This window comes from Tinamus guttatus, unplaced genomic scaffold (genome assembly GCF_059628265.1).
Source record: "Tinamus guttatus ecotype Peru unplaced genomic scaffold, ASM5962826v1 Tinamus_guttatus_pri_ptg000942l, whole genome shotgun sequence".
In the NCBI taxonomy this organism is placed as follows: Eukaryota; Metazoa; Chordata; class Aves; order Tinamiformes; family Tinamidae; genus Tinamus; species Tinamus guttatus.
The window spans coordinates 41,850-60,292 of NW_028289476.1; the positions used below are offsets into that span (position 1 = coordinate 41,850).

At 46.7% G+C, this 18,443-nt stretch overlaps 1 protein-coding gene across 1 annotated transcript in view; it reads left to right on the forward strand.

Annotated features, from left to right (window-relative positions):
* The first annotated feature begins 1,737 nt into the window (after nucleotides 1-1,737).
* NPTN (neuroplastin) overlaps nucleotides 1,738-18,443 on the forward strand; it is a 52,041-nt gene continuing 35,335 nt past the window's right edge. The window contains exon 1 of the mRNA XM_088538181.1: nucleotides 1,738-1,843. Within this exon, the coding sequence (XP_088394307.1) occupies nucleotides 1,756-1,843 (88 nt within the window). The 5' untranslated portion in view covers nucleotides 1,738-1,755. The remainder of the gene's footprint in view (nucleotides 1,844-18,443) is intronic.

Genomic DNA, 18,443 nt, shown 5'->3' on the forward strand with positions numbered 1-18,443 from the left:
GCTGTTTCCAGGCTGGTTGGAGCATGCTGAAGCGCAGATCTGCGCTGGTCCCCACCAAGAGCATCGGCCGACGGCATGAGGAATTACCCGGCATAGCGGCACTTCCTGCCAGGTGTCCCACAGTGTTTGGTGCTCTCCAGCTGCTCCGTGACGGATTCGGGGAAGGTGGCTCCAGAGGCCAAGCCTCCTCCAAGTGCCCCAGCGCCTCCGTGAGCGCAGGGGGACAGCGGGTTGAGCAGAGGGAGCCGCAAGGAGCGGGCTCGGAGCGGGCAGGCGCCCAGGGCGATGTCTCTGCTGCTCCGCGCCAAAGCCCTTCCCGGGGGTTGCTCCTTTTTGCCTTGTTCTTAAGCACGGAATCGTCCGTGCCACCCTTGCCGAAGGCCTCAATGCACAACCAGAATATTCCAACAGGGATGTTCCAGGTGGGGAGGAGATGGGCCTTGATCAAGGCCCTGGGGGGGAAAGGAGCTGCAGTTCCTGGGGCTTTGACCTGTCCGGCTTCCCCATCGGCTCACGAGGTCAGGAATTGCCAGCGCCAGCACCTGAAAGCACCCCAGCAAACACATCACCCCAACACTGCATTTTGAAGGGCCACTGTGGCGGGAGTGTAACGATATCTCTCCTTTCCTCACTATCAAGCTGTTATTCCGCTGCATAAACATTCCAGCGGATCCAGGATGGGCAAATCCTGTTTTCCTACAGAGCAGCTCCGCTCTGAGCCCTGTTGTCAGAGGAAGCCATGAAATGGCCAAAGGGCAGGTTTTTACCCCAGCCTGGCCCTGGCGGTGCCTGGGAAGGGCTCGAGGACGGAGTGGGGCAGCCGGGCAGAGGGGTTACGCAACCCCACGATCTACGGAGCAGCAGCGCGCTGGTTAGAGGGAAAAATGGGAAGAAAAAGGAGGAAAAAAACCAAAAGGGCGGCCCCGGCGGGATGACTCACTGCTGCCATGGTTACCGGCCCGCTGTGGAGCCCGCCCGCCCCGAGGCCGAGCGGGGGCCGCAGAGCGCCGCGATTTACGGCAAAGTCCACGCGCGAAACAGCCCGCGCGAAGCGGGCTCCCCGCGCGGCCGCATCCCGCGGGAAGGGGCCGTTCCCGAGCGGCGGGTGATTCAGCCGGCGGGAGGAGCGAGTCGCGGGCGGGCACCGCGGCAATTCCCGGGCGCGGGAACATCTGATGCGGATCCGGTTTAGCGCCGGGGACAACCCCCGTGGCTTCCCGTGCCCCGAGGCTTCTCCCCTGCTCCGCACGAGCCCCGGGCCGTGGGCGAGGCCGGCGCCCCCTCGAGCCGCACGGAGAAGGTGGCTCCGTGCGGCGGGGTCGCGGGTTCCATTTCCACGGGGTTTCGTGGCAGGAAGGCTTCCCCGCCAGGGGCCCGGCTGGAGGGCAGGATAAGGAGCACGAGACGCGCCCGTAGGGTCTGTCCCGCGGGGGTTTCTCCACCGGGAGGGAACCCCTCAGCAAAGCCATGCCCGGCTCCGCCTTTCCACAAACGGGAATTCTGCTGCGGGCAGGGCGGGGGGGAGCCCGCGGGGAGGGGCGGGGCTCCCGCGCCCGGCCCCGCCCCTCCCCCTGGCCCCGCCCCGTCACGTGCGGCCGCCGTTCCCCCCCCCCCCCAACTCCCCCGGCAAGTCTCGCGAGAGGCGGCGGCAGCGTCGCGAGAGCGGGTGCTGCGGTAGGAGGTCGGCGGCAGAAGGACGGAGCCGGAGCCGCCTCGCTGCCGCCGGTGCCTGCGAGCCCCCCGCGCCGCCCGAGGATGCCGCGCTCCGGGCCGCTGCCCGCGGCGCTCGCCCTGCTGCTGCTCACGGGCAGTCTCCTGCCGGGACCCGCCGCGGCGCAGAGCGGTGAGGGCGGCGGCGGGCCGGGCCGGGGGGGACGTTGCCAGGGAGTGCTGGTTGCTAGGGGGGCGGCTACGGCGGGGGAGGAGGGTCAAGCGGCGGCGGGCGCGGAGCGGGAGGCGGCGGCCGCGGGCTGCTCAGCGCGCCCGAGAAAATGGCACGGCACTCGCCGCCTACTACCCGCGCTGCTCCCAGTGATTTGTACTGCCGTGGAACGGGAGTTCCTTAGCAACTGCGGAGATCCGCCGACAGGGCCGAGCACGGCACGGAAAAAATTAAAAAATCCCCTCTCCTTCGCTTGTTGGGCAGCTGCCCCCTTGGCTGCGCGTTCTGCAACAGCCCAGAGGCGTTCGGAGGGTTTGGGAAGTGCAGCAGGGAGGGAGAGGGCAGTACCGCTGGCCTGGAGAACCGTGACAGGAATTATTGCCTCGCTATATGCAGATTTTTGCAGTCTGAGCCAGGACTGAGCGCTGTGTGTGCCGCTGTTAGCCAAAGGCGCAGCTTTGGTAGCCATGCTACGGGAATGAAGATCGTGGGCTTCCAGCCTTTCTGAGGAGCCAAAAGGCAAATCCCGCTGGAGTGCAATGAGAATAAGGCGTGTGAGTCCTGCGAGCTTCCAGGAATGTGCTGCTTGGAGGGCGCTGCGGCTGGAGCCTGGTTCTCTGGCAGGGCGCAGCCTGCAGCGGCTCTGCCGTGGCAGCACCATCTCGGCAGGGTTAATCCACCCGTCTTGTATTTCCTATCGCCTTGGCGTGGAGGGAGGCGAGGAGCCTTCGGGAGCCCAAGCTAAACGCATTGTGCGCCTGAAGCTGTTCCTGTGCAGGGTTACCAAGCAGGGGATCAACTGCTGGCCCTTGGTAGAAGAATTCTAAGTAGCCCCTTGATAGGCAGTGCAAATGTGTGATCCGACTGTAGTTCCATTTCTGAAGGTCAAAAATGGCATACATTTGGGGGGGAAGATGGAGTTGTTGCCAAGCAGTGCACACAGCAGCTAGCTGAGCAGTTAGGCTAGCCTGGAGAGCGCAGGTGTATTCTGAAAGCTCAGCAGTTTTTAATTTCGTTATCGAGGGTCATCCTAGTGATTGTAAGGTAAGAGAGCCTGGGCTTCTGTGCCCAGAGATAGAAGGAATGGGCATGGCGGTGGGAAAGGGTGATAAAGAGAGCACTTCGATTGTGTAAAGTAGAGTGGAAGGTGGAGCCCCTTCTGTAGAAGGTTCCTTACTGCTAATGGAAGTGCTGCTCCACCTTGGATGTGAAAAGAAATGGGAAGAGTGCAGGCCCTGCCCATAGAGGAGCTGTTTCCTCTCAGGCCAAGCAGATGCTTAGGGAAGCAGAACGGTTCCTTTTGGCTTTCCCGTCAAGGGGGTGTGCAGCCATTTACTGAACTGTCTGCTGCTTGTAAGTCATTGGAAAGATACTGTTCTTTGAATAGATATGTCTAAATACCCCTAATTTGGTTAAAAATCCCTTTGTGGCTGTTGACAGGTATGTTCTTTGAAGGATCCCAGAGTGGATACCCACAAATGCCCCTATCTATTATTGATACAGAGCCCGGGCTGTAGTGAAAGGTGATACTGCCAGGTGTGGAGCAACACTGTGCTGGCTTGGGGCAATAAACGAGTAGAAAGGTACCTGCCGCAGCGGCGGGGCGGCTCCCAGGGTCTGGTGAAGCCACTCGCTCCGCTGTCAGGCTGTCAGATATATTGTGGAGTCCTGTGTGTCTGCTGGAGGTCCACCTCTTTTCTGCCCCTGCAAGAGATCACCATTGAGTGGCTAGTTACTGTTATTATTTTGAATGTAGTTCAGAATATTAGAATCGCCTGGAGATTTGAGCCTAATAAAACTATATATTTTTGTGTGTGCGCGTGTTTGTTTGGATTCTTTATAGAGCTCTTACATAAACACCTAAAGATCACAGGAAAATTTGCGTGTCAGAACCTTACGCTTTTCCCAAGGAATCTTCTGAGGAACTTGTCAGGTTCTGCAGCATGCATGGCGGAGGCAGGCTGGCTTGTCACTTGCCTGCAGAGCTCAGGTGAGGTGACAGAAAAGAGGGATGGAAGAAAGATGAGGAGGAACATCCGGAAAAAGCAAGTCTTTGGAGAAGATCTGTGTAAACCTGTAGTTTCCAGTGATTTTTGTGGGAAAATGACCGTAGCGCTTCAAAGCAGATGCCCGTCTCCCATCCGAGTGATGCTTGACCTGGATGTTAGTGACGTGTCTTTTCTGGCTGCTGTTTTTAAGTCACAACAATAAATTTGCTTCTCCAGCTGCTTGCTTTAAAAATAAAGACTTCAGGGTACTAATACTTTCACCTTAGGGTGTTTGGATTTAAAGGAGCCCGGCTATACTTTTACTGTTGTCTGAAATAGGTGCTTGGGCTGCCCCTGTGTAAATCCCTGTGCGCCAACGTGTGAGCTGGCTTGTTGTCAGTTTTCAAAGTCAGTGCTTCTCTTTTCAGAGCTCTGGTCCCGCAAAGGGCATTTGGAGACAAGCTCAATCACGTGTGTGCAGCTGTGAATTCTTACACATCACTTATTGTAAAATCATCAATGCTGGTTTAATAGAGCTACATAGGATATTCAAAGCTAGATGTAAGGGGCAAATAAAGAAAATTAAGTTAGGTGGTGCTTCTTTTACATCTGTTCTTTTCATAATGCAGTTGGATCTGAAAGGCTGAAAACATAATTTGGCTTTTCTGATGGCAGAAACCAGACAGAAATGATGGAAAATGAGGAATAGTTGTCTCCTCCTAAGGAAGCAAGCAGAAAACCTTTCTTTTATGCCTGTAATGCTTTTTCTCACTGCTGTTCACATCCATTTTTCACTGATTGTATTCTGACAAATGATTTTAATGGTCCCTAAGTGAAACTTAGAAACAGTTTCATGCAGCATTTATGGAGAGCGAGTGTGGGCTGATCATGGAGGAAAATGTTCAAAGTCCTATTCACTTTCCCACCATTTCTTTTCTTCTTCCTCCTCCAACTCCCCCATAGGAAACTTAAATACAAGCAATATGACTAATAAGTGTTTATACACTCGAAAATTGCACTAAACTCTAACAGATCTCTGCTCTGAGTTAGGAGGGAATAAGTGCGAGTACTAACATCTCAAACAGTATTTTTCATTTCAAGGGGGTGTAGGAACAAAAAAGCCCAAACGCTGGGTCTCGAGTGGAACTGCTTTGAATGGTGACATTTGCTCAGAGCTTTATGTACCCTTGCAATATGATACTTTATGAAGAGCTCTTGCTCTTACACTCCTGAATGAGACCTCCTTCACGATGAGCTGCTGCTCCCCTGTAAGTGCTGCTTTAGAGAGGCAGTTGTAAAGCCTGGCCTTGTAAGGGACGGTGCTAGCCTGTGATTCATCCTTCTGCTGTGAAGCCAGAGCCTCTGCCTTTGTGGTGTTCTTAGCTTCTAGTCACGGGGGTGCTGCTCCCCTTCACACATCTGTTAAAATTAAAGGTAGATAATCTGTTTTCACTTATCTATTAGTGGGAAAGATCTCCCATAAATGTAACCTAAACCTGCTCTGCTATCATTTTAGGCTTTTTATTTCTTATTCTAAATTGTGGATGTTGGGAGCAGTGTCTTTACTTGTCATCAGCAGTGACTTCCAGCACTCCTCCATGGTTGCTCTTCCTAAGTTGTATCTTCCTGAGTATTCCTGTTGCTTTTTTTTTTTTTTTTGTGAGTTCTCTCCAGTCACATTTCTTGGAATGTGACATCTAAAACTGGACGTGGTTCCAGTTGGGACCAGACCAAAGTCCAGCAGAGTGGAAGGATCACTTAATGTGTCCTGCATATGGCATTCCTGTCTGCATTGTAATACAAATGCTTTTGTGCAGCGTAGTCTTGTCGACTTGCGTCCAGCGGGATCCATTATCCTCCTCAGATATTGTTATGCAGGGCTGCTACTTCATGTTCAGTTGCTACCTAGAGCAAGTGGTTCAAATATGTCCTTACTAAAAAGGCATCTTACCTCGTTCTGATGTTTTCTTCCAGTTGTCAAAATTATTATAAAATCTTATTCAATCTTCTTGAGCATCCATCACTCCTTCAGCTTGCTTCCAGCCCATTGCTGGTCTTACATTAGGCTGTTTTCCATTTCTTGTTTACTTACTAGAGTGTAGCTTCATGAACGCCATGCATCTATTTTAATAGACGAAGTAGTTTTATTTTTGGTTATGATTCTCTTGTATGGCGCAGTATTAAAAGCCTTACTAAAATTAGGAGACTTGTATCTATTCCTTTTCTGGAGTGAGCTTGCTGTTTTTTGTTTTTAATTGGCTTATGAAGCAGGAGATGACCTTATCATGGTCAAGTTGTGTCAAACAACATGATACTAAAGCTCTGGTTCCTCCCTCCCCAGACCCTTCTACTTTGAGTGCTCACAAATAGGACTTGTTCTGTTGTATTTCCAGAGAGCAATATTGGGTTGGCAGCTCCACAACTTCATGAGCTTTCCATTTTAAATGCAGGCACTGTCTGTGCTTTTCTGTTCACTCCTCCTCCACAAGTACACTAGGATGAGTTTAATTAAACCCAACTACTTGACAACTTTCTGAAGTCATCTCTAATGTGTTTGTAGAGCTCTTCCCCAAGCCAGACTCTTTAATGCTGTAATACCCCTGCTCGGAATGGTGTTTGTGACAGTAGGAGCTGTTGCCAGACCCTGCTGTCCGCCCGAACCCTCTAAGCACGTTGGAGTTGTTCAGGGTATTTGCAGGATCTCTTCTGGGATTCGGCTGCTACTTCATCTCGAAGCAATAAACTGAATGTGGGAGTTCAGAATGGGATTCTCTACAGGGTAGATGAGTTCAGTCCAGTAGATGCTTGAGGATGGCCTTTATGCAATGGTGAAGCTTCCTTTGGAAAGGAGCTGTTTTTTTGCGTTTCAGAAACGTTGTGCTGCCTTGTGCTTTTTGCACATTAATGCACAAATGTGAAATCGGATCCGCATAAAGCAGGGGGAGAGGCGTTAAAATGGCTGTTTAAAATATAACTCAGAAATTATCAGAAGTAATCGGAATAATAAGATCCAGTTACGTAAGCATGTTTCAGGTACCTGTCACATTTTTTGTCTTCAAAAAAATCTTATTTGAAAACAGAAATTTAGGAGTTAAATGCGTTTTTTGGTCTTTTGCAGTATTGTTTTTTTTTATTTGTTTGTTTAAAAAGATCCAGTCTAAATACATCTAAGTTACATATTCAGTCCAGGTCGAATTTATATATTTGCGTCAAAACTTGAAAGTGCTTTTTTTCCTCCTAGTAAGATAACTTCTAAAAAGTCATTCCTTGTTGAAAAGCTTGAAGCTTTTCTGGGTCATTTGTGTGGCTGAAGTCACAACTTCTGTGCTGACGCAAACCCATTCAAGGAAAAAAGGCAGGAGCTTTTGAAGCTGTGAAGGGTTCTTCATCAGATGGCATCAGAAGCTGCAAAACTCTGCTATAATTCAGAATTAGAGGTATTTTGAGAGTAAGATACAAGATGGGAGTTAGGTGCTGATCTAGTGATTGGGTCTCCAGGTTCAATGCTTTTATGAGCTGTGTTGGCTATTGCTAAAGCTTGGAGGCCGTTATACATGTGTGTAGGTACACATGTACGTATAGACATATAGAAGAGGCAGGTGCGGCTTGAATATAGGCAGGGATCAAGTGGCCGTCCCTGGAGCGCCTGCCCGTGTCTGGAAACCTGAGCTGCTGCATGTGCTCTGAGAAGCACCCTGAAGATGGGAGAAAACAAAAGCAAGGGGCACATTCTAGACTGGGAAAGAGAAGACTTGAAAAGATGTGGAACATGATTGTACTGAGGAGTTAAGAGATGCCAAGCTGGTTTAAATGCAGCTCCAAAAGGGAGTTTTGCTCATTTCTTTTAGTCTCACTAAAGTCATGCAAGTCTCCCCTGGTCAAAAAGCCCATGTCTTTCTGTAGTGTCAAACGCAGTATATACTAACTGACCTAAGTCTGCAAAATATTAGGTGATACTTCATTTCAGTAAAATCAGAAATTGCAATGGCAGTAGTCCAGAGCTTGAAAGAGCTGTGAAGTTGGCTTTAGTAGGTTTTATCAGGTAAGGTCACTTGTCTTGGAAATGTGAGAATTGGATGAATTTCTCTAGCATGTTATTCTTAATACAATAAGGGATAATTAAGAACATTTTGGTTGAGAAGGTGAAGAAAAATTAAAAACTTGGTGGGTAGCTGTCCTCAGAGGGGGGAAGTAAATGCAACTTTTGAGCCACTGTGGTCAGCGATAACATCTAGATTTCCATGGTGCTGTAAGGGGTGCCCCTGACCTTAAGGGATATGTTATGTGCCGTGTTTGAAATTATTTCAAAGTCGCTGGAGAAGCATCTCTAGTGCTAAGAGGCAGTCGGCCCTTTGTCTTTGGCATCTCCTCTGCATGGGCTGCTCCTCTCTATTTCTGTGCCTTGGGAAGCTGGGGCTTGCTCGGGCTCACAGGCTCTTTTTTTTCTCCTTCATTTTTGTGCAGTAAGAAAATCTAGCAAGTGGCAGAGCTGTTCCTGGCTGCTAAATTGTTTAATATGAACAATCACAGGAGAAACAGGTGCTTGTAACTAATCTAATAATAAAAATCTCAGCATGTTTCACATATACTGGAAGAATTGGTGTAGATGTTTCCGGAGAGTAGAGGTGAGGACGGTCTTTGCTGGCTGGCGAAACAAACAGGCATTTCAGTCATACTTGGAGAACTTTGGCGCAGTTGCTCCATAACTGCTGATAATTATCAGCCCTCGCAGGGAAATGTATTCACGTCTTTGGCAACGCGGAGAAATCAGATTGCTGCTACCTTTGGGCTCCGTACGGTGCGTTTGGTGCCCATTGATCCCTGTAATCTAGAAATGAAGGCTGCCAGTGGTAGCAGTTTATCTTGTTTCCTTCTGGGTATTGCCCTCTGCTGTTGTGTCAGCCCTGGCATGATCCTGGGGGTGACTGCTTGGTCTAGCAAAGGTGTTTGCAGAATTGCCTAAAAGCTTCCCATGCTGCTTCGCAAAGTTGTCCTCTCAGCCTTCTACTACATTTGGGTCTTATGCTGCTTTAAATTGCCTTCAACTTTGGATTTCCTCCTCTTTTTTTTTTTTTTTTTTTTCCCTGTAGTATAAGTCCTATCAACTCTGACCTTTTTTTGCTCTGTAGTTTCAGCTTTGCCCTATTTATTCTGGTCATTTCTTTATGCAGAAGGCTTGAGAAGATGACACTTGAGTACCTGACTGTAACAGGCCTGCCCTGCGAGAGCTTTTCTGCTTGTTGTCAACATGACAGCAGTATAAATGTTTTCATCTCCTCCTCCTAGCAGTGAGGTCACAGTATAACTTGTTTAGATTGGTTACGGTGCAGCTCTTTATGTATATACACATATATTTTAGTTCCTCATTTTGGAGTGTCCAGGGGGTTTCTAACCACAGTTGGCTCTGCAGGCTTCAAGTTTTGCAAATACCCATTTTGACGATGAGTGCCGTGAAGCCAAAACACAGGATTTTAGATGCTAGTAAATGAAGGCTTTGAAGGTAGCAATGGCAGAAAGGATGGGATGTGAGGTTGTCTCTTCAAATGATGCTTCAAGTAATGGAATAATTAACAGCTCCCTTAGTTTTAAGGTACTGAGCTTAACATCACACTAAGGTATTGCAGTATTGATGACTTGCATTCCAATTTGGTTTGTTAAAATTCAGTTTTAAGTTGGCAAGTTTTAGCAATTTGCTGTGACCTCTGCAGTGGTCTGTAGTGATTTATGACCTCACCTAAAGGTAAAAGCTGGGTATACGCAAAGCCACGTGCTTGGGGTCGAGGAGTCTCAAAGCTGCTGCTTCTTGAGCCATCGGGACCCATTTAAGGAGCTCGGTCCTGAGCTGTGCGGCGTAAGAATGAAAGTCATTTTAGGTCTGCAGGAGGGAGCTGCTTGGGAGAGGAGCAGAAGGGACAGGGCAGGGAGAAATAGCTGTGATGCTGCTATAAATAACAGCCCCAGCAGGATGGATGAGCACAGTGCTGCTTACGGTATTACCTTCACTGGATACAGCAGGATGGGGGCTCTTTTCTTCTTTATTTTTTTTATCCTTTTTTTTTTTTTTCCAATTAAACTTGGTAGGGAGATCAGGGACTAAGAGTTTTATCTGTTTTGCTTAAAAAAGGAGAAAAGAAAAAAAAAAAGGCAAATTAACATAATTAATATAAGCCACCGGCATATATTTTATATATACATATATATATATATATATATATATATTTCTGGTTATCTTTATTTGTGCCCATTCTGTCCTTGAAACTACAGCAGAGACGATTTTCCTGTTCTCTTTATGGCACCCTCCAAGTGTTGACGTGGCGCTGGCCACGTTAGGAGCTGCCGCGTCCTGCACCGCTGCCAAGCTGCCCTGCGGCTTCAGTGTGACAAGGAGGTGGATTTTTCCAACCAGAGGGTTTTCCGACTATCGTGCCCTGCTCGTCTGTCTTGAACTGGAATCCCTTGGTAGCAGCCTTGTGAAGGCTGGAGAGCGTGAGTGTGCTGGGGAAGTATTGCCACGTGTCTGAGCTGTTGCTGCTGTTAAATTCTTCGCAGCTCCCCGCCGTTGAGGCCAGGGTCAGGAAGCTCTTTCGAGGCTTTGATCTCCCCTCTAAGATATTTTCAAATACCTTTTGATGCAAAATACTGTACAATTTGAATGGGGTCTTTGATTTAAGAGCATGTGAAAAGCTATTTAGTGCAGTTATATGAAACAATTCTATAACAGTGTTTTGCAGTGTTCTGATACAAAATGCACAAAAAAGTACTTCTTAATTTTAGTTCAGTTCAGAGAGACATTTGCAAAGTATTGAAGTAAGAATTCAACCAAATTATTTAGGACATCTCCTCAAATGCTACAGAATCTCCAAGTGTGGTTTATGTGACATCCTTCTAAATAAATCTCATTTGTGCCTGATCGTTTTGTGTTCCTGCTACATTCTGGCTGTAGGTGCTGATCCTGTTCAGTAATGCAGTTTAAGCATAGCAGGCAATTCCAGCAAGATTCTCCTGGCCCCCAAATGAGGAAGAGGTATAATGTGTTCAACAGCTTCTTAAGCTTTTTTTTTATTGCTTAGACAAAGCGAGCAGTTAAGGTGGTAGCTCTTGGGTGCTCTCACAATGGCACTTGGATCAGGAGACCCAAGCACAGCTGCCCTGAGGAGCCCACCCTCGCGTGCTCGCGGTGCAGGCAGCGGGGATCTTGCACGCAGCATCTGCTTAGGAGTTTTTTTTTTCTTTCTTTTTTTGTGAAGTCATCTTAAAACCCAGTCTCTCAGGCTTCTAGTTCATGCTCCTATCAAGCTCCTGTCGTTTGCGAGCAGTGTCACATCACCAGTACAACAATATTGCTGCCAAAATCAAAAAAGCAGAATCTGAGTTCTGAATGTTTAGCTACTGTTTACTGTTGTTCTTTCAGAAGCATTCAAACAAATACAGTTATTTTTCATCTGTAAATAATACTAGTCAAGTTGCTATTTGGTAAATACCCATCTTGGAGCTGAATAGAGAAAAATGGAACAGGTTTCTGTTAGTTATTTTCTGTTTTATTCTGTCCATTTGTGGAGCCTGAATGTGCAGACCCCTTAATTGAGTTGAATTGTGGCCTTTACTGTAAGCAAGAGCAGGGGGTGGTCTTTGGGCAATCAAAGCAGGAATCTCAGCCAAGAATTGCAGCCTGCCTCTGGTATTGTAGGGTTATCTGTCTTGGAGAACCCAGAAGCTCAAGAAGGGACCACTCCAATCTTCAGAGACCTAATTGCTGCTGTTGTCCTTCTGCACATAATTTGTGAGAGGCAAAGATGTCAGATCTGAGTGGTTAAAAGTACCAAAATGTGGGCAGTCGCTGTTGGGCATTGTGTTAATCTTGCCTACTCTTGAATTTTGTCTCGCAAAGAGCAGTGTTAGGAGCTGCCCTCAAAGCTTATTTGATTGCATCAAAGCAGTCAGTGGGCCTTGCGAGGTCAAGCCACCAGTGCAAGGAAGGATCCGACTTATGACGCAGCGTGGATGCGGCTGCTGGCACAAGGCAGTGTGAAGGGTCGAGCTATTTCTACCGGGATGTCCTACATACGGAGCGCTGGAGTGAGAGGCTGCTCGCCCTGGGCATCCGCGGGAGCGACGGCTTCCTGGGGGTGCAAAGGCTGTCACTAGATTAGCAGGCGTCCTCGACGGGACTGTAGGAAGGGCTTGGTGGAGAAAACCCCAAAGGCGGCACCCGAAACCAGGCGCCTCGATTTGCAAAGCAGTGTAAATCTGGCAGTCTCTGTGGCCTGGGGGGTTCCCCGTTGCTGCACTTTGTTTGATCAGGAAGTTTGAGCCTGACCTGCTAGGCAGGGAGGCAGTGATTCTCCAGCTGTGCAGGCATAAACATTTAATGTTAATAAATCTCCTTCACCTCCCAGGACAGCAGCAGTGTTTTGCATATTGTTATTAGGGAGATCCAGCTCTGTTAAAAGTTGAACCCTCGGATCAGCATTTAAAATGTTTTGTACCTTTTTCTAATAACATTTTTCTTATGCACATACATTTTTGCTGAATGACTTGTTCTCAAGCCTGCCTGGAATTGCATGACCTGTTACATAATCCAACATTTTCTGCAAAGGGCATTTCTTTAAAAAGGTCTGTGTATTAAAATGTCCTCCTTCCTCATCACAGATGAGACTGAGAGCAGCTCATACTTCTGCAGAATGCCTAAAAGGGGAAAAAAACGGTTTGTCATTCAGTATGCACTTCCTTCATGCTAAAGAAAAATGTAATCAGTCTCCTTTCAAATACACATTTGTTGGATGAAGAAAGGTCAAAGCAGAATTGGAAAGTACTTTAAACCTTTAGCTCTCTAATGGAATAGTCGGAGGATTTTGAATAACTAATCTGAACGCACGATTTTTTTTTTTTGTTATCCCCACCAACCTTTTCTAGCGTTTTCAACATTTTAGGATGCAAACTTCTTTGTTTTAAATATTCCTGAGATCTTCAGCCTGCAGGTTTCAGTTCCAGGGTTGTGTTGAAACATCGGACACACCTGAACTGCTGCCATTTGTTATTTTTTTTTTTTTTAAAAAAAAGGCGGCAGCAGCCGAGCTATGGGCAGCTCTGCTTTTCTGGAGAACCCTGGTTTTATGCCTCAGAAGATGAATTTACTCCTGCTTTTTTTCAATGGAGTGGGGTCTTAGTTGTTCCTTTTCTCTGAAGCAGAAAGAGGGACAGTTTCTGCACATTGCTAGAAAAATCCTTGTATGTTTTCTAGATACAAAGAAAAAAAAAATCTGTTCTCACCCCAAAAAGGAGTTTAGTAAATGATGGCTTTTTTTTTTTTTTTCTTTGTGTCAGCTTTGTCCCTACCTCTGGTTAGGGAGAAGCATAAAAGGAAGGAATGGGAGAATAATGCCCACCTGGGAAACTGGTCTGCAGATCCTCAATGGAGGGAAGTCTCTTGTTAAATGCTTCTCCATGGGATCAAGCAGTCTCCTGACAAGGAGCCCTCTTTGGAACAAGAGGGAGTGTGAATGCATGTGAAAACATTGTTTGTTGCACAATTACCAAATTTCTAAAAGCTCGGCATAACATCCTGCCCTGCACCAGCATCAGGAAAACAACAAGGGGTCTTGGCTTCCTTGGGTGGTGAGCCTGATACCCAGAGCCAGTTTGTGTTTGTTCTTGGAGTTCCCACAGATAAGAGAGGGCTTTTTGCCTTCAGGTTAAAATCCTGATAGCTCAGGCTTTTACCAAGGGGAGTGTTTAGTAAGCCTGAGCACAGCTTATAAATGTGTCTTTAGGATCTTACTCAGCTTCCTTTCCATCCCGCAATCAGCTAAGTCACTTGACTGTTGCACCAATCAGTCTGTAGTCAACCCTGGGCAACGTTTTTGGCTCATCCCTGTGGTGTTCAGGAGCGTGATGATCTTTAACAGCAAAATATGCAAGTTGCAAAGCTGATTTCCATTCTGGTGACACTGTCCAGACGTCAGCCCAGGGCCCTCTGTGGGGAATGACTTGCCTTTTTTCTGGGCTTTGGCACTCCGACTTGTTTAATTGATGTTCCGTAAGTTGTAGGTCTGTGTAAACTGCTGAATGCAGTGAAAGAGGCTCGGATTGGGCTCGCCAGCGCAGCACGCACAGCTACATCTAATCCGGAGGGGAGAAGCAGCCTGCTCTTGTTGCTGGAGATGTGTCCGTCAGCTTCAGCTCTGGTGTTTACCGTCTACAGGAGCTGCTCCAGAGGCTGCTCTGAGCAGTTCTTGCCTGATGTCTTCCAGCATTTTCTCAGAGATAGTAACCAGTGCGGCCTGTAAGGCCCTGAGCAGCCCTATGAACTGACTATTGATCCGGGCGCTATTAACCACGCTGCAGATAAGGTAGCGTGAACTGCACCCTGAGCAGAATTAGCTTAATCACATTGCTTTTAAGCTGCCAGTTATGTGGAGAGATTGATCCTAGTGTTGTAATGAAGCAAGGAATTTTCTATGCATACATGTATTTGTTTTATATATTACTTCTGGCAGAAAACTTGATCATGTGTGAAGAGATAGCTAAAATGTCTGTAACAGCGCATACCGTTCTTGAAGTGCATAAAAGGATGCTAATAAACTCGCCTGGCAGTGGAGCTTGGAGTTGAGGATTCTCCTTCGCTGGCTCTAATAACAATTTGGGTTTTAATAGATGAGCAGACTTTCACCGAAGGAAGAGTTTAGAATGGAAAGCAGGGTTTGCCCTTAGCAGAAAATGAGCCGTGTTGAGAGCTGCCAAATGCACTATAGGGATGGGCTTGTGTAAACACGGCACCCGTTTACTCCCAAGTCTGCCCCTTCCGTGTCTTGGATTAGTTAATTTAGTCAGGGAAGAGACTGCTTCAGTCATCACCACTTCTGAGCCCCTGCAGAAAACCAGGGATCAGCCTGTGCTATGTCCTTAGCAAGGTCAACAGTTAAATATGAATGTCAAGGTTTTCTTCCTGTTTCAAGTGGAATGTGGTTCAGTTCTGTTTCTCCACTTTTGCAGAGAGTGAGTGAGATCGTTTCCCTGTTTTAAGTGGCATGAGCTGGTGCTCCCATTAGTCTTTCAGCTGTGAGCTTTTATACTAACAGAGATTCAGAAATGTTTATGTTGTGCTTTAAGCCAGAAAAAAGCATTTGCCATCTAATATGATTCAAAATGTGACCGTAGCCAGCAAGCTGACGTCTGTATGGAGCCAAAATGGGGGAGTGGATGTTAATTTCTTGTCCTGAGTATTTTTCACTCACCAAGGTATTACAAATTTGAATGTATTCTCTTTCAGCTCATCTATCTTACGTTATACAAAACCAAAGGCTTAGGATTGCTGCAAAACAAGAACTTTTCAACTCATGTAAACATTACAGATATGGAAAAAGGGTTTCTAAACCTCAAAAAATAGTTAATAAAATTGTTTTGGAGTGGAAGTTGGAAAGACATGGGTATAATTGCTACTGCAGTCCAGTTCCACATCTGTGAGCAGTGTTTTGGTGTCTTTTGTTTTTGTTTTCAGGGAATTGCAGCTAACAAGATCTGATCATGCACAGTACGATGTGGGGTGTCAGAGTCCATAAAATAAAGTGGTGCTTGGAAGCATTTCTGGAGTGAAAAAAAAAGTATTTTTGACCTTAAATAGAAGTTCCCCTGTTCCCCCCTGTGCGGGGGAGAACATGAATGAACACCTTGTGTTGTATGTCCTTGGCCTGATCTGAGCAGGTTTTTATGTGGGGGCAGAGGCTGGACCAGACAACCTTCTGAAAATCCTTTCCAGCCTGACTTCCCCCATTCTAGCCTCAGAGCAGATCAGCAGGTCCGTTACCTCTGCAGGGAGAAGGGAAGCATTTATTGGCTACATGGGACATATTGTCAGGATGTTCCCGCATCAGGGAAGGCTCTGAAGCTTTTACTTTAGCCTCTCTGAATTTTATTTCAGTAAATCAATGACATTAATTTGCCCTAAAGTAATTTTTTTTGCTTTGTTTGTTCAAACTGAGCAAGATTTTCTAATGCTCAGAGAAATACAGAATGTTGGGCTGAATCCAGAAAATGTTAATCCTTCTGTCTGTGGACTGGGAGACAGTAATCCTCAGGTTTCCCTCTCGGTGAGATGAATATAAAGCTGCTAGGCCGTTTTCTAGGATACTCGCTCTAGATAGTGTTTTCCTTCACAGTGAGCATATCCTACCTTTGCGTAAAGCTGTAGGAATTAAGTCTTGTACTGCCGCAGTTCCAAGTGGTCTTGAAGACCAGGGTGTGCTCATCAGGACACATTCAATCCAAAAGGTGCTGTTTGAGGAGAGCAGGAAATGGTCAAGCAGAGCAGGGAGGTGAATGCAGCGTCTCAGCTCACTGCGTTAATGCCATGTCCCCAGGAGACTACAGACCTTTGCTGCTGTGTTGAAGGGATGGGAAACCGTTAAATCTGCTCGATGACAGGTGAAGGCAGGCAGTATGAATTAGGATTTTCCGGAGAATTTAAGCATCCTTCTCCCTTTAGCCAATGTGTCGGCTGTCACTTTTATACACATTTGACTCATTTGAAATGCTTTCTTGTAGTAAAGGTCAGTGCTGGAAAGAAGCAGCCTGTTAATTAGGCTGTTTTTTTTTTCCTCCCCTTTTAAGTGAAATAACTTTGTCAAAGTGATGGTGCCTAGTTATTTATTTATTTCCTCTCCTGGAAAAGTTAGCACTTAATTAACATCTTTCACTAGAGGAAAAAAAAATTAAACTGAATGCCGGGTGAAGTAGTAGACATTGTGATGGGCACCGTGGGGAGGGCAGGGTGGGAGGACATCTCCTGGTCATTGTCATGGTTTCCTTTGGAAATTCTCGAGTTACAGGTGAGATTGTTGCTATGCAATAAAGGCAAAAATAGGTTAAAGTGAGTGCAAAGAAAACCCGGGTGAGAGAGACTTTGTAGATGACCTGAGAACTGCTGGGCTTTCATGTTTTAATGAAGTTACCAGTAAGTGGATCCCCCTTTCCTGGGAGTGAAATCCCTCAGGTCATTCACCTCCTGCTTATTATTTTGAATCCTCATTAACTACTTTTCTTTTTTTGCGTAGTTCTAAGACAAAGGATCAAATGATTTGTCATCCTGAAGCATTTGCTGGTGGTCATAAAACCTCACCCTTGTTTCTCCTGTGCAGAGGCTGGGGTACTGGAAGGTGGTTTTTTTTTTTTCCTTCTTCTTCACCCTCCGCAAAGCACCTTGCCAAGAATTGATTATTCAAAAGAACGTCAAGAAAAAGAATGTGACAACAGTTTAATACGGGAATGGACTGAAAGCCTGAAGCCACATGTCTGCTTTTGGCAGCAGAACCTCAGTATAAGAAGTGGTGACATCCCATGTGAGAGCGTATCTGTGTCTCACCTGGGATGCTTTGGGTCACAGTGCTCTAGACAATATCCACAATTTTGCAATGGCAACGATATTTAGGTATGTGTTATTCTGTTCAGGGAAGGCTTTCCTAAAGTCAGGTATTTACGAAGATGTGTATTAATAAGATCTATTTTTTATGGCTGCTTAGAGACGGGGGATAGCGAAGGGGCTGGACGACATGTGCTCTATCCAGTGCGTGAGCACCGGGCAGCGCGGGCAGCGCGCTCGAGCAGGGGGTATCGAGCGAACCCGCCAAGGTGCCGCGGGCCAAGGCTGGGGGCAGCAGTGAAACGGGGCCTGCGGCCAACAGGGACAAACAGGAAACGCCAGCCCTGTTCGCAGTAGGAACAGGCATCGTAAATATGCTCAGTGTGTGGAACGGGGGCTCCCTAAGCAGTCTCCATTTTCCCTCTGTGTTGCTACTTGAAATCGGCTCTGTTTTTGCCCTAGCTTTGCAAACATTTTTTTCTTCGTTTTTGAGCTTTGGACTCTTTCTTCCACATACAAGTGGAAACCACCATATGATGGGAAGAGGAGGGGCACTATCGTGCTCGACAGATACGCACTGCCTTGCCTCTCCCTGCAGAACCGCTTGTGTTGCAGCTATATTCCCGGTGATTGAAAACACTTTTGGAAATAGGTTGCCTGTCCTTAATTTGGGTCACCCTTGCACGTTTGTGTGCACGTGTCCTCCTTGGAATTGCATGAACTGGTGCTTCGCATTCCTGAGATACGTTGCCCTCCTGTTCTTCTGTCTTCACAGACTTCCTTTTTAAGACTACCTCTTCTTCCCCTTTGTCGATGGACTTGCCCTTTTCTCATCTCTAATCTTCATCTCTGATACAAGTAATAAATGTAGAGAAATAAGATCTTATTCTGCATCTTGCTAGGGCTGCTTGTTAGGGCCTTTTGCAGTCCCTTTATTCCATTATGTCTTTTTGCTGGAATTGATTTAATCTTTTTGTCATCTGGCATTTATCTGCATTTTCTTTTCTTACGATAAAGCCTATTCTTTCAAAATATAATTTATTTTAATTTTAGCACTTTCCGTCAGGCCTTGAACTTAAGGATCGATATTCCCTTGCACTGCCTTTCCAACAGCATTGGCATTTATGCTTTTGCAACCTAGTATATCCTGTGTGAAGCTTTGGTAACAGAAGGATATAAAAATCAGTAACATGATCGTTTTGGTAGATGAAGGATGTTG